This window comes from Protomyctophum bolini, assembly GCF_963924005.1.
Source record: "Protomyctophum bolini genome assembly, chromosome: 14".
NCBI classification, from domain to species: Eukaryota; Metazoa; Chordata; class Actinopteri; order Myctophiformes; family Myctophidae; genus Protomyctophum; species Protomyctophum bolini.
In genome coordinates, this window is record NC_137875.1 from 32,065,603 (window position 1) to 32,078,037 (window position 12,435).

The 12,435-nt window shown below is 43.2% G+C and overlaps 1 protein-coding gene across 1 annotated transcript in view; it reads left to right on the forward strand.

Annotated features, from left to right (window-relative positions):
• The window catches only part of fmn2a (formin 2a), a gene marked incomplete at its 5' end in the record, with an annotated part of 46,372 nt that overhangs the window by 21,639 nt on the left and 12,298 nt on the right, over positions 1-12,435 (forward strand). Inside the window, 6 exons of the mRNA XM_080782961.1 lie at positions 1,122-1,183; positions 7,193-7,284; positions 7,407-7,536; positions 7,707-7,853; positions 9,542-9,601; positions 10,281-10,401. Of these exons, the coding sequence (XP_080639087.1) occupies positions 1,122-1,183; positions 7,193-7,284; positions 7,407-7,536; positions 7,707-7,853; positions 9,542-9,601; positions 10,281-10,401 (612 nt within the window). The remainder of the gene's footprint in view (positions 1-1,121; positions 1,184-7,192; positions 7,285-7,406; positions 7,537-7,706; positions 7,854-9,541; positions 9,602-10,280; positions 10,402-12,435) is intronic.

Here is a 12,435-nt window from a genome sequence, read left to right on the forward strand (position 1 = left end):
AAGTCCATTGAGGTTGGATAGGACTGAAGTAATAGTAACATATCCCAAATAATATACAGATGACTGACATCATAGACTGGCCACATGACATCTGAGATGGATGGATGCCACAGTCGTATAGCCAATACATAATTTAGCATGGTTTAGATTAGAAGAAATCTAGTCATCTAATGAGAAACGGAATTATTACAAAAACGACATAAAACATGGGATTGCGAGACTGCAAGACGACACTGAATCCATTACACCATGTTCTCTTATCCCTTTGAGATAATGCATGCATGCACGCACCGCGCACGCACGCACGCATGCACACACATACTTGTGCAGTATGTCAACAGCAAATCAGTAGATCAAAACAGTGCAAGCAATTTGGACACCCACTGCATGGTGAGACACAGACAAGCTAGGTGTGGAGTGCTCTGTCGGGTGATTGTGCGTACAAGCAACACCTCGGCCTCAACACTGCAGACCCCCGGGGCTCTGTTTGTCTTTAAACATTTACTTTCAAAGGATTAATGCTTGCGGGCGCCAGGTCCTCGCGCCGAGACAAAAAGGCGACACCAGGAATTCAAACACAGGAGTTCAAACACGGCTCATTGTACCTTTTGACATATTTCTAAGACCCTGCATGTTTATGTTTTAGTTTGTGGCCTCTCACTATGCTATCACTGAGAGGGCCGATAACTGTATAACTCATGGCAGGCAGCGTTGTGAGAATTGAACCCTTGTGTCACTGAACATTCGAAATGTCATTCTGCTACAGTTTGTTTGAGCCATAGGTTTGAGCCAAGACTGGTTGTTATGATCCAGCGGTTAACAATTTAAAGTTTCATGAGCTGGTTTTATCATTTCGTTTGGTCAATTATGTTGTAAATGGGGGTGAACGAACATTTCATGAAAATTGACGATCTACAGTACAAGCTCACAACTCAGTTTGAGCGAGCTTGTAGTCTATTTTCTGCAAAGAGATTTGATGTGGAGGGAAAAAGAAGTATATGAAGTGCAGAGCCCTGCATGCCCCTGGACAACCGAGTATAGGGTTGAATTAAGTGGTTAAATGGATGACTGCTAAGAAATGTCACCACATAGCGTTAACACTATTCTCTGTCATTCCCTAGCCATCCTAAATATGGACAATGCTGTAGTTGACCTGGAGACTCTGCAGGCCCTTTATGAGAATGTAAGTATAAAGTTATACAGTTGAGGAGTCATATTCTACTTATGGTTAAAAGATTAAAACAAAAAGACAACACACTTTTAAACATGTGGGCTAATGTGGACAATAGACAGTGAAAATGATGAATGTGAACTTGTACTGAAATAAATCTGCAAGAATTTCTAGCCAGCACAGAATCATGTTTGTAGATGCTGTTGAGCAACAAGGCTGATATTTACCATCCCACGTATCAACAGTGACAGGATAGACGAACTGGCCCATTTTATCTGGACCACTTAATGTTATTTTCACTGTGGTTTTGTAGTATAATAACTACAGTATTATTTTGGAACCGTTTGCTTGCAACAACAAATAGCATGATTTATGGTTACACATTTCATGCCATATATGAATAACAGGCAATCATTTTATTATACAATGAAAGCTGAGATGCAGCTCAAAGGCCCCGATATCAACAAAATAGCAACAAAAAACAATCATTCAACAGCAATTACTTCTGTTTCTCTTGGCACTTTCCTGGCCATAAACTGCACACAAAAACTGCAAATCCCATCCATCAAAAAAAAATATATACCTTTCCAAGATCATGGAAAGGTGAACTTTTGTGTACAGTCCGGGGGGAGAAAAGAACCCCCCCGCCCGTTATTAATTGAAGTAAATGAAGCTGTGTCTACAACATGTTGCTACATTGATGTGTTTCACGGTGGGGTTGGAGGGCAAGCTTGTCTGACTGTGAACATGCCTCGTTATCTGGAGTTCATATTCCATATGTTCCACTTGAAAGGGTGTGCAAAAGGAAGTGTGTATTAGATACCAAAACAAACAGGCTAACCACAAACCCATACTGGTATGTGTGCTGTTTGGCGACAGACAGAGTGAGTCCTGTGTGTCTGTCGGCCGGCCTGGAAGCAGACGAGATCTCTGCACAGTAAACATGTACAGTGCTGTACGCTCCATACTGAATTTGATTTGAGCTGTGATACCCTGCAGGAGAGAAGAAACCCCTCACATTTGCGGGTACAGCTCTGTGCTGGTGTGGCTTTTAAAAGAGAGCGAGAGAAGGGGAGAAAAAAAAGCCTGGCATATCTGGATATCAGGTTAACGCTACGCCAAGCGGAATGACCGCATTCTACTGTATAACATTAGCATGAAATGAATTACGGAGCTGTCATCACTGCCTCACAATATGACTCCATTTTGGCTCCGAGGGGCTCCCTGTATACAGTAAATACATATTCATCAAACTTCACCGATAGGAAACCTCCACCACTCGGTGGAAACACTTCAAGACCCGCGCAACGTTCACGTCAATAAATAACGGGACATGAAAAGGGGCATGTTTTCCCCATTTCGTCCATGATATGCATGGCCTTAAGATGCTATGAAATTCCTGCGAATGGCTTTTTGGCATGGCTACAGACGACAGGCTTGGACCTTTGGCTGCCAGACCCATATTAATAATGTTCATCATGGGAATGAGTCGGAGACTTGAGACATGCTGCAGTTATGAACCAATGTGTCATAACTGAGGATCAAAAGACGCATAACCTCTCTGCTCACCCCCCTCTCCTCTCACACTCTTCTCCTTCTAACTCGCCTCTCCCACTCCTGTTCTCTCTCTCTCTCTCTCTCTCTCTCTCTCTCTCTCTCTCTCTCTCTCTCCTCATAGCCTTGGGCTGTGTTATTGAGTCAGGGAGCCAAATTGTTTCTCTTTTGTATTGCGAGTCTCCATCCTGTCTGTGGGTCTCCAGCCCCCTAAACCACAGTTGGCAGCACAACCAGCCTGTCTTTAGGAATGAGAGGGGCTTCTAATGGTTACACCCTCACTTACTGTTTTAAAGAAAGATCACACACTCTTTCTCCATCTCCCTCTCTGTCTCTCACTTTCTCTTTTCTGTGTTTCTCTCAAGCTCATATACAGACAAACATCTAGGAACAGAGTGCAGGGTGCAAGTGCATGAATTAATTTATAAGCGCACCCACACATATACAGTTGTGTGTGCGTGTGCCCGCCCGCCAGTGGGGTCATTCTCAATGTCACAGTGAGAGATGGGGCCGCTCAGTCTGTGAGCAGTGGGGTTAGAGCCACTCCTGTTCTTTGAACAGAAAGCCACAGCCTGTGAAGGGGTCATAGTGATAGTGGCGTACCACTCCCTCCCGTTTAATGTCACAAAGCAGACTTCTGATCAGAGACTCCCTTCCGCTGACAGTGTCCAAGCTGTCAGCGGCCTAATTTGTACTTCGTCATGCAACCATGTCAGTCGCCAAAAACAGCCAGTTTACGTGGGAAATACGAGCAGCAAAGAAAGAATTGCTTTAAGATTTTGAGAAAATATATCGGCCTACCTTGATAGGGGGAACTGAATATGAGATTGAGGAAGCAGTTCCGGAGAGGGAATGAGTGGTGGTTGGGCGATTTGTATTTTTATGTTTGTCACCAGTGCAGGCAAATGTATGATGGTGAATTAGAAACTACTAGGCTTGTACGTGCCCATCAGCCACCGGCCTACTTGGGAACGATGCAACTTGGGAACCTAATAATACCCGTTGTCAACTTGTCATAGCACCCGTTTTAACTATCTGTCTGTGTCCCTTTTGTACCCATACTGTATATGGAGATATCTGTAGTATGCAATACCTGTTGTCATAGCACCCATTTTTACTGTCCGTCTGTGTCCCACGTGGAGATCTCTGTATCTGTCTGTCTGCCTGTGTGTGAAGAGTGCAAATTGACTGAAATAGTGGACTGGTTAAGTAATCAATTGGCAGGTGTGTGGTTGCCATGGCTGAGGCAGAGGCTGGAAATTGCACAGGTGAGTGGATTTAGGCTGATTAGGCCCACTGGCAGAGTCTGCACCAGAGCCTTTTGTGGTGGTTCTGGAGAACTGTGGGTCAGACCGACTCTATACTGGGCACTGCACTCCCTGCGGGGGTGTGGAACGCGTGTGTCGAATTGAAGTCGGTGGGGCAAACGGTTCTCGAGTTACGTGCATTATAACCGTACACACACACACACACACACGCACGCAGACACACACAGAGACGTGCTGCATTTATAGTAGGATAATTAGCCATTAGAACCACAGTCCGCCAACCCATAATCCCATGCGTAATGGTAAATGGACTGCATTGTTATACAGTAGTGCCTTTCTCCAAAGCACTTTAGAATGTATTTTACATTCACCATTCATACACAGACATCAGAGGAAATCATTCTTAGAAGAACCAACCTGCTCATCGGGAGCAGTTGTGGGGTTCAGTGGCTTATTCAAGGACACTTTGACATGCAGCCGACAGGAGCCAAGGTCCGAGGATCAAACCGGTAACCTTTCGAGACAGCCGCTATACCTCCTGAGTCACTGTAAATAGTACACTCAGAGCCATGTCTGACTGTTCATGCCACAAGACTCCGAGCACAATTTGTTCTTTGCAAAATACAGCATCGGCAACACAATGCAAAAAAGAAAAAGTATAGCAGAATGTTGTTTCAGAGAAAATATGAGTGACACAAATACTGATTAAGTCCTGGCTGGACCTGTTTAGCCCTGTAGTGGAAGCCAAGCTAATGAATACCACTTGGCCAATTGGTCAGAATTCTCAAATCCTGGCATCGCAAATATCAGCCCTACGTTCTCTAGTGCATTTGATATTCCACATGGGACCGTATTTCTCATGCTAACAACCAAGGCAACATGCCCCTGCAATTCAAAGATCACACGCTAATGCCTACTTGTCCCCAATTACACCGCACATTTCGGAGCCCTCTGCTGCTGCCCTTTGAGAAGTTATCTGCTTTGTGTTAAATGTATTTACACTTGAAACCAACTCGGGACAAGGCGAAACGGAGCTTGCCCTCGTCGACAGAAGGCAGTGGTGTGTAGAATACTAATCGGCCCCTCAGCTCGTTTGATGCTGCCGTTTGATGTTGTCCAAGAAGCCATGCCGGGGCCAGAAGAGAGAGAGGAAGACAGTGGGAATGACTTGCTAGCTAAGACTTGTGCTTCAGGCTCTTATGTGGATTCTGGAGGGAGTTTACGTTCTCTTCTCTGGATGGGTTTTATGGCTCTGCCAGTCTACGTCAGAGGCATTATAACAGCCATTGTCTTGGCCTGTTGTGAAACGAAAGGGCATTTCTGGCCTGTGTTTCTTTCAAACCACCTTGTATAAGACTGTGGTGCAGAGTCTGACAGCGGGATAACGAGTAGGAATGTGGCGCACAGCACTTTTCTTCTTATTCCATACTGTTAATGGAAGGCATAAAGTGCTGGATGGCATAAAGTGGAGTTAAGTCGGAATTCTACTCAGTGGTTTTCCTTTGGCTTGTATCAGAGAAAGATATTGAAGGTTTGAGCCTTGCAAAACATCAATGAATCAGTCACACGGTGATATTTTGTGGAACCATATACTATTTGTTTTACAGATGTCCGATATTTACTTTTTTTTTGCCGATATCCCCATATTGTCCAACTTATTGTGAAATTTGTGATGCCCTGCTGTATGCATTTAAAAATATTTTCCAAATAAAAATACCATAAATTCAGGAGACATTTAAATTATAACCGATAACGATATTTTAAGATATTATATTCTTATACAAATATCAGCCGATAATAACGGGAGGTGGATAATATCCCTAGTTTTTGTTATATATCCAAATGATCAACAAATAAACTATTTGAGCCCTATTTTATACTTTGTCGTAACAGTGTCGTATGACAGTGTTATTTATGCAAAACGGGCATGCTATAAGCTCACTGCGCATCACAAACTTGTTTCGCAAACCTAATTTCAAAATAAATAAATAATACAGATTGACATTTTGGAAAGTTTGCCAATAATGGTATGTCCAAAATTGGGATGCCATGTTTGAAATGTTCAACTTAATGATCTCTCCATTAATAAATAATTGTTTTGAGGAAATGCCCTTTTTTGCGAATAAACGCCTATTTCTTGCCTGCTAAATGTTACCCTGGTTACCCTGGTCAAAATCACAATGGGAAAAATCTGCAACATTTCAGCTTCAGTTCTCCTTTCTTTTCCACTTTGGAATTAATATTATTATTGATTTAGAACATAGGAATAACTTTCTTTCTTCAAGTTTATCACAGTATTTGGTATCCCACTACCAATAACAGAATAGAGTTGACGTGGTGTCTGGTTGCTAGGGCTGAGCTTACAAGTACTCGCTTCAATGTCTTCACATAATGGTACAGTTAATATAAAATGCATTATTCAGGCACATTCTACGCAACATCATCAAACAGTGCCGCGCACCTATGGTAACATGATACATCATTCTACAGGCCACAGGTTTCTGTGTTAAACCTTTTTTTGCTCATGGCGCTAGAGCGAGAGCTTCTATTTTGAGGGGCGCTACTAAGCCCCTCAAGCTATAGCTGAGTCAGCTATTAGTGTAGATTTTGATAGGAGAATTTTACGTCATAGTGTCTGAGCAAATCAGCTTAGTGTCTATTTTTGTCTTACACAAACATTAAATTCCCATTGACAATTAATTCAGAATTTTACATTATAGTGTGAGCAAATCGGCTTAGTGTCTATATTTGTCTTACACAAACATGAACTTCCCATTGACAATGAATGGCGAATGTTATGTCATAGTCTCTGAACAAATACACATAGTGTCTATTTTCCGTCATGATGATGTACGATGATGAGAGCGCCCCTCACTTCACACAGGTGTGATTTTTGAGGGGCGCTAGCCCATTATACAGCTTTTTTGTCTGAACTCTTGTCACATTTTCCATTGATAATGACGAGCAAATCGGCTATTTTGGCCAGAATGAGATGATGTATGATGATAAGAGCCCCTCACTTCACATGGGTGTGATTATTAATGTTAAAACCAGATTTTCATCAAGTTGTAGTGATAAATTACCTCAATGAAATGTGAATTGGGTGAGCACCATAGAAATACTTGCATTGCACTGCAGTACACCTTGACTTTGATATATTCTGCTCAATATGCCTTAAAGATTATTTGAACATTCACAGAGAGCCCAAGAGGATGAAAAGGACCAGATTGAGAAGCACATTCAGCTGTCCAAAGGCAATGAAGACGCTAAGCCACTGGACAAGCCTGAGCAGTAAGAGTGAATCTATTCACAGGAACACAATCATCAGATCAAAAGTCTCTCATTTCATGGGGGTTTGGAGATGCGTATCCCAGATGTTCAGTGGTTGACAGGACTTGTCATCTCGTCTTCAGGTTTCTCTTCCAGTTGTCCCAGATCCCCAACTTCTCCGAACGGGTGTTCTGCATCCTGTTTCAGTCCACCTTCTCCGAGTGCATCTCCTCCGTTCTCCGCAAGTTAGAAGTCCTGCAGAGAGTTTGCAAGGTGATCCGACCTACCCGTTGTTCTTCTATACTTTAGCATTCTGTCACGCACTTCTGTCTTCCTCTCTTCTTGTTGTCGTGATATAGACATCAGGGCTGTCTCTCACGTGTGTGTGTGTCGCACGTGTGTGTGTGTGTGTGTGTGTGTGTGTGTGTGTGTGTGTGTACCAGATTCTCCAGGGCAATGCGTGCGTGATGCAGGTGCTGGGGCTGGTGCTGGCCTTTGGAAACTTCATGAACGGCGGGAACCGCTCTCGAGGCCAGGCGGACGGCTTCAGCCTAGACATCCTGCCAAAACTGAAGGACGTCAAAAGCAGTGTGAGTGCTCTGTCTATTAGAACGACCATGAAAACGCAGCTGAAGGGAAATACATTAAAGCTGCTATAAGCAATAATTTTCTTTTTATTAAATCTTATACAAAGGCCATTGAACAGCATCTGTTTTTTTTTATATATATATATTTTATCCCACGATTTTGTGGATGAGACTCGAGGGATGTCAGGGTTGGTGTTGATAGTCTAGTCTGTTAACGGCAATCACAAGCTCATGATATTCATTCAAATACTTTATTTCTTATTTTTTCAAAGGCCATTCAACAGCAGCTGTAGGAATTAGTCCTGCAGCCGTATAAGACAAATGTATACAGTGCTGTCATATAGGGAAGGAAATAATAGACTCACTCACTAAATGACTTGGTTATACTATTAATGAATTGGTGGGGGTGGGGACCCAAAAGTCAGTTGTGGGATTGTTGTACGTCAGTAGTAAAAATGGATGATCTATAATATGCTCACTAATGTGATTGCAATGCATTGAATAGATCTACTGTTATGGCAATTTCTTTATTATTATTTACTATAGTCCTACTAGACCCCAGGAAATTACATAAAATATCACAGGATCTATTGAATGTGAAGAAGGTGACAAACTGATGATTGAACCCATAACACACAGTATGGGAGCCCCCTAGTAACTCCCTCCTTACATTCAATCAGAGTAAAATAAATATATTTAGCCACTTGCTCAAATCCCCCCGCCCCCTGTCAAAAATTCACGGAAATCGCTAAAAGGAAAGAAAGGGAAAAAAATGAACACTCATCTTTTACTTTATCTAATAACAACCTAAAACATGAACATGAATCAACTAAAGTTGATTCAGTTGGGTATACTTCTTTTAGGAATCCATTGTATTGCATTAATTTCAGTGCGGTATGAAAATCAACCTGCAGAGACTTGTCTTGCTCGAGATGGGTAATCCATCACACTAAATATCATCGTGCGGTTATTTTCATTGTCAAAGTTACATCAAGTTACATCATTGCGTTTTAAAGCATGTTAAAGCACAGGTTGATTTGACAAGTATAGCTGAAAACACCCCCTGGGCCTCTGAGAAGAATACATAAATAATCATAATTGAATCCTGATTTCATGGGCAATTAAAAATGTGAATTTCTGTGTGACATGACATGAGAACAACATGTTGGCTGTTCATGTAAAATAATTGTTCAGTGGATATATATCTACTTCTCAAACACCTGCGACATCTGACCACAATATGTAAATAATATAAGTGTTGTAAAGGAGCCTTTCTTGTTACACTGATATAAGTTCAGCCTTACTTCAGGTCACAGAAATGTATCCTACATCAGAAACTCATACACAGGGAACGTCACTCCAGTACAAATGCAGGTCACAATGTGCCATCTATGCCGCCATATAAGGATGCAGTGGTTTGTGTGTTTTTCTTTGCCAGAGGTGGAATGCGTAAGGTACCCATAAAGAACCACAAACTTTCCACCGGCTACGTTATGACAGCCAGCCCAACACAGTTGTGCTTGATGCATTACCATGTGTTGTGTTATGATTTATCCCCATCTCAGAACAGTCTTTTGTACACGTTCGGCCTCTGCACCCGTCCTGCTAAAAAAAATGAAAACACCCATTAGATTAATAAATAAAGGGATTTTGGTTTGTTTATTTGGAACGCCTTTCTTTCTTTCTTTCAGGACAACTCCCAGAGTCTTTTGTCTTACATCGTTGCTTACTATCTAAGGCACTTTGATGAGGTATGTTTTGGTTCCTGTTTATTTGAATCACTTTTCTGTTTCACTCTGATTTGCTTAGAAATCCTTCCAGGCCCCTCTTTTCATCTCCTCTCTTGCCAGAGGATACCGTGGCTTATCCTTTATCAAATTATTTATTTTCCCTTTCCTCATCTACAGCAGACAAATCTCTCCCCCTCTCTCTCTCTCTCTCTCTCTCTCTCTCTCTCTCTCTGTCTCGCTCTGCTGTCTCTCCACCTCTCCTGGATTATGTCTGGGTTCATTCAGACCTGCAGTCTGTTCACTGGCACAGCATCCAAAGGAGCGCTAGTGTAAATAATTAGGTTCGCCAGATGAGATGAACTCAGTGGAGAGCAGCCTGCCAAAGTCAACCTGCAACACACAGCCTTAGCACTCTTAATGGCTTCGTAGGAACATTTGATGGACAGTAGGATATGTGCCGCTTTGATTGGCCCGGGCTCCTCACCCGCCGCCAATGGTCGTTAACCTCAATTCAGCCTTATCTTATTAAGGATTGTTTGGACTGTCAATAAGCAGACATCCATTATAGTCTCACCTGCTGTATACACTAGAGAGGCCTTCACCTATTTGAGAATGATTGCTTTCGACATTGTTGTATTGTGCGTACGTGTGTGTGTGTGTGTGTGTGTGTGTGTGTGTGTGTGTGTGTGTGTTCCACCAGGATGCAGGCAAAGAGACCTGCGTCTTCCCTCTTCCTGAGCCCCAGGACCTCTTTCAAGCCTCTCAGATGAAGTTTGAAGACTTTCAGAGAGACCTCCGCAAGCTGAGGAAAGACCAGAACGGTATGTCCGTCAACCCGACTGCCTTTTTATTTTCAATGAATGTTTTTTTCCCCCTTCCCCTTCAAGGACATCCAAAAATGTTAAGCTGTGTATTTTCTTACCATGGCACGTAGTAAAGTTGAATTGACGCTGATTATTGCAGGTGTCATATTAGTGTTTACAACACTGTTACACAGAGCTTTATCAAAACATAAATCCTGCGTAATCCACCAACGTCTCTGCCTCGATGGGAAAAGAGATCCCACCTCCAAAACATGCCTGGCTATGGTCATGTTTGGAGAAGCGGCAAAGGGTCAACAGAGAGATAGTCATCTGTTTGTCGTACCTCTGTTTGTCGAACCTAACCAGAACCACATGGTGGTTTGTCAGATGTGGACTCCTGTTGGATCCCGCACGGCTTTTACTGTCCTTATGAAGCGGAGATCAAAATATTACAGGAGCCGCGGGTCAGGCAACTTATTCACTACCATCCCGAGTCCGTTCGAGTTATTCACTCCAGTGGGCGAGGAGCCTCCTAAAGCTCCATAGAGTCGCCTCGCTGGAAGGTGTGTGTGTGTGTGTGTGTGTGCGTGTGTGTGCGTGCGCGCGCGCGCGCGTGTGTGTGTGTGTGTGTCACGTGTGTGTGTGTGTGTGTGTGTGTGTGTGTGTGTGTGTGTGTGTGTGTGTGTGTGATTATATGGATGTTTTGAAGAGAACTCTGGAAAATTCCTCCATGTCTTTCTGGATAAAGCATGTGTGATCCCTTTGGCTTTAAAACAAATAAAAGCCCAGTCGCCAGTTAAATTTGGTTTATTTTATGGCACTGTGGTGTGTTAAGCCCTTTGTGAAACCATAATATGCTCATTATGAGCACATCTTCATATTGAGTGGTTGATTAATATGTAGTATTTGTTGTGCAGTGTTCAGAGTTTGGTGTTCAAATACTTGTGTATCAGTACTACAAAGAGCTCAGTAGAAGTATTTTTTCTGTGTTGTGCTTACGTAAACTGTGGAAAAAGTACTCAAATGTTTTTAGTATCAATTCCTGAAATCTAGGGGTGCCTGCTGGCCTACAGTAGTGGTCCAGGGGCATGCCACATATAGGCTCTGGCCTACAGTATAGTGGTCCAGGCACATGTCACATATAGGCTCTGGCCTACAGTATAGTGGTCCAGGCACATGCCACATATACTGTAGGCTCTGGCCTGTTGGCCTACAGTATAGTGGTCCAGGCGCATGCCACATATACTGTAGGCTCTGGCCTGTTGGCCTACAGTATAGTGGTCCAGGCGCATGCCACAGACAAATCCACAGAGGGTTGCCTGGGTGCGGCCATTACTGAGGTGTACCATTAATCACAGCAGCACTGATGGCCACACCTGGCCTACGGAGCACCTGCTCCATGGATTACACCTCAGTAATGGCCGCGGCCAGGGCACCCCTCTGTGGATTTGTCTATACAGTAGGCTCTGGCCTGCAGGCCTACAGTATAGTGATCCAGGCACATGTCACATATATTATGCTCTGGCCTACAGTATAGTGGTCCAGGCGCATGTCACATATATTATGCTCTGGCCTACAGTATAGTGATCCAGGCGCATGTCACATATATTATGCTCTGGCCTACAGTATAGTGGTCCAGGCGCATGTCACATATATTATGCTCTGGCCTACAGTATAGTGGTCCAGGCACATGTCACATATATTATGCTCTGGCCTACAGTATAGTGGTCCAGGCACATGTCACATATATTATGCTCTGGCCTACAGTATAGTGGTCCAGGCACATGTCACATATATTATGCTCTGGCCTACAGTATAGTGGTCCAGGCGCATGTCACATATATTATGCTCTGGCCTACAGTATAGTGGTCCAGGCGCATGTCACATACAGTACAGTATGTTCTGACATTCCATATGTTGCTCTTTCCCCATCCATCCTTCCTCTTCGATGTTTGAACAGACCTGTTAATTAAAATTTCAAACTCTAGACGGGCCTGCCCCAAAGTTATTAGTGCAGCCGCGCCCAGCAGCTGGCGAAAAGTAGAGTTTTCA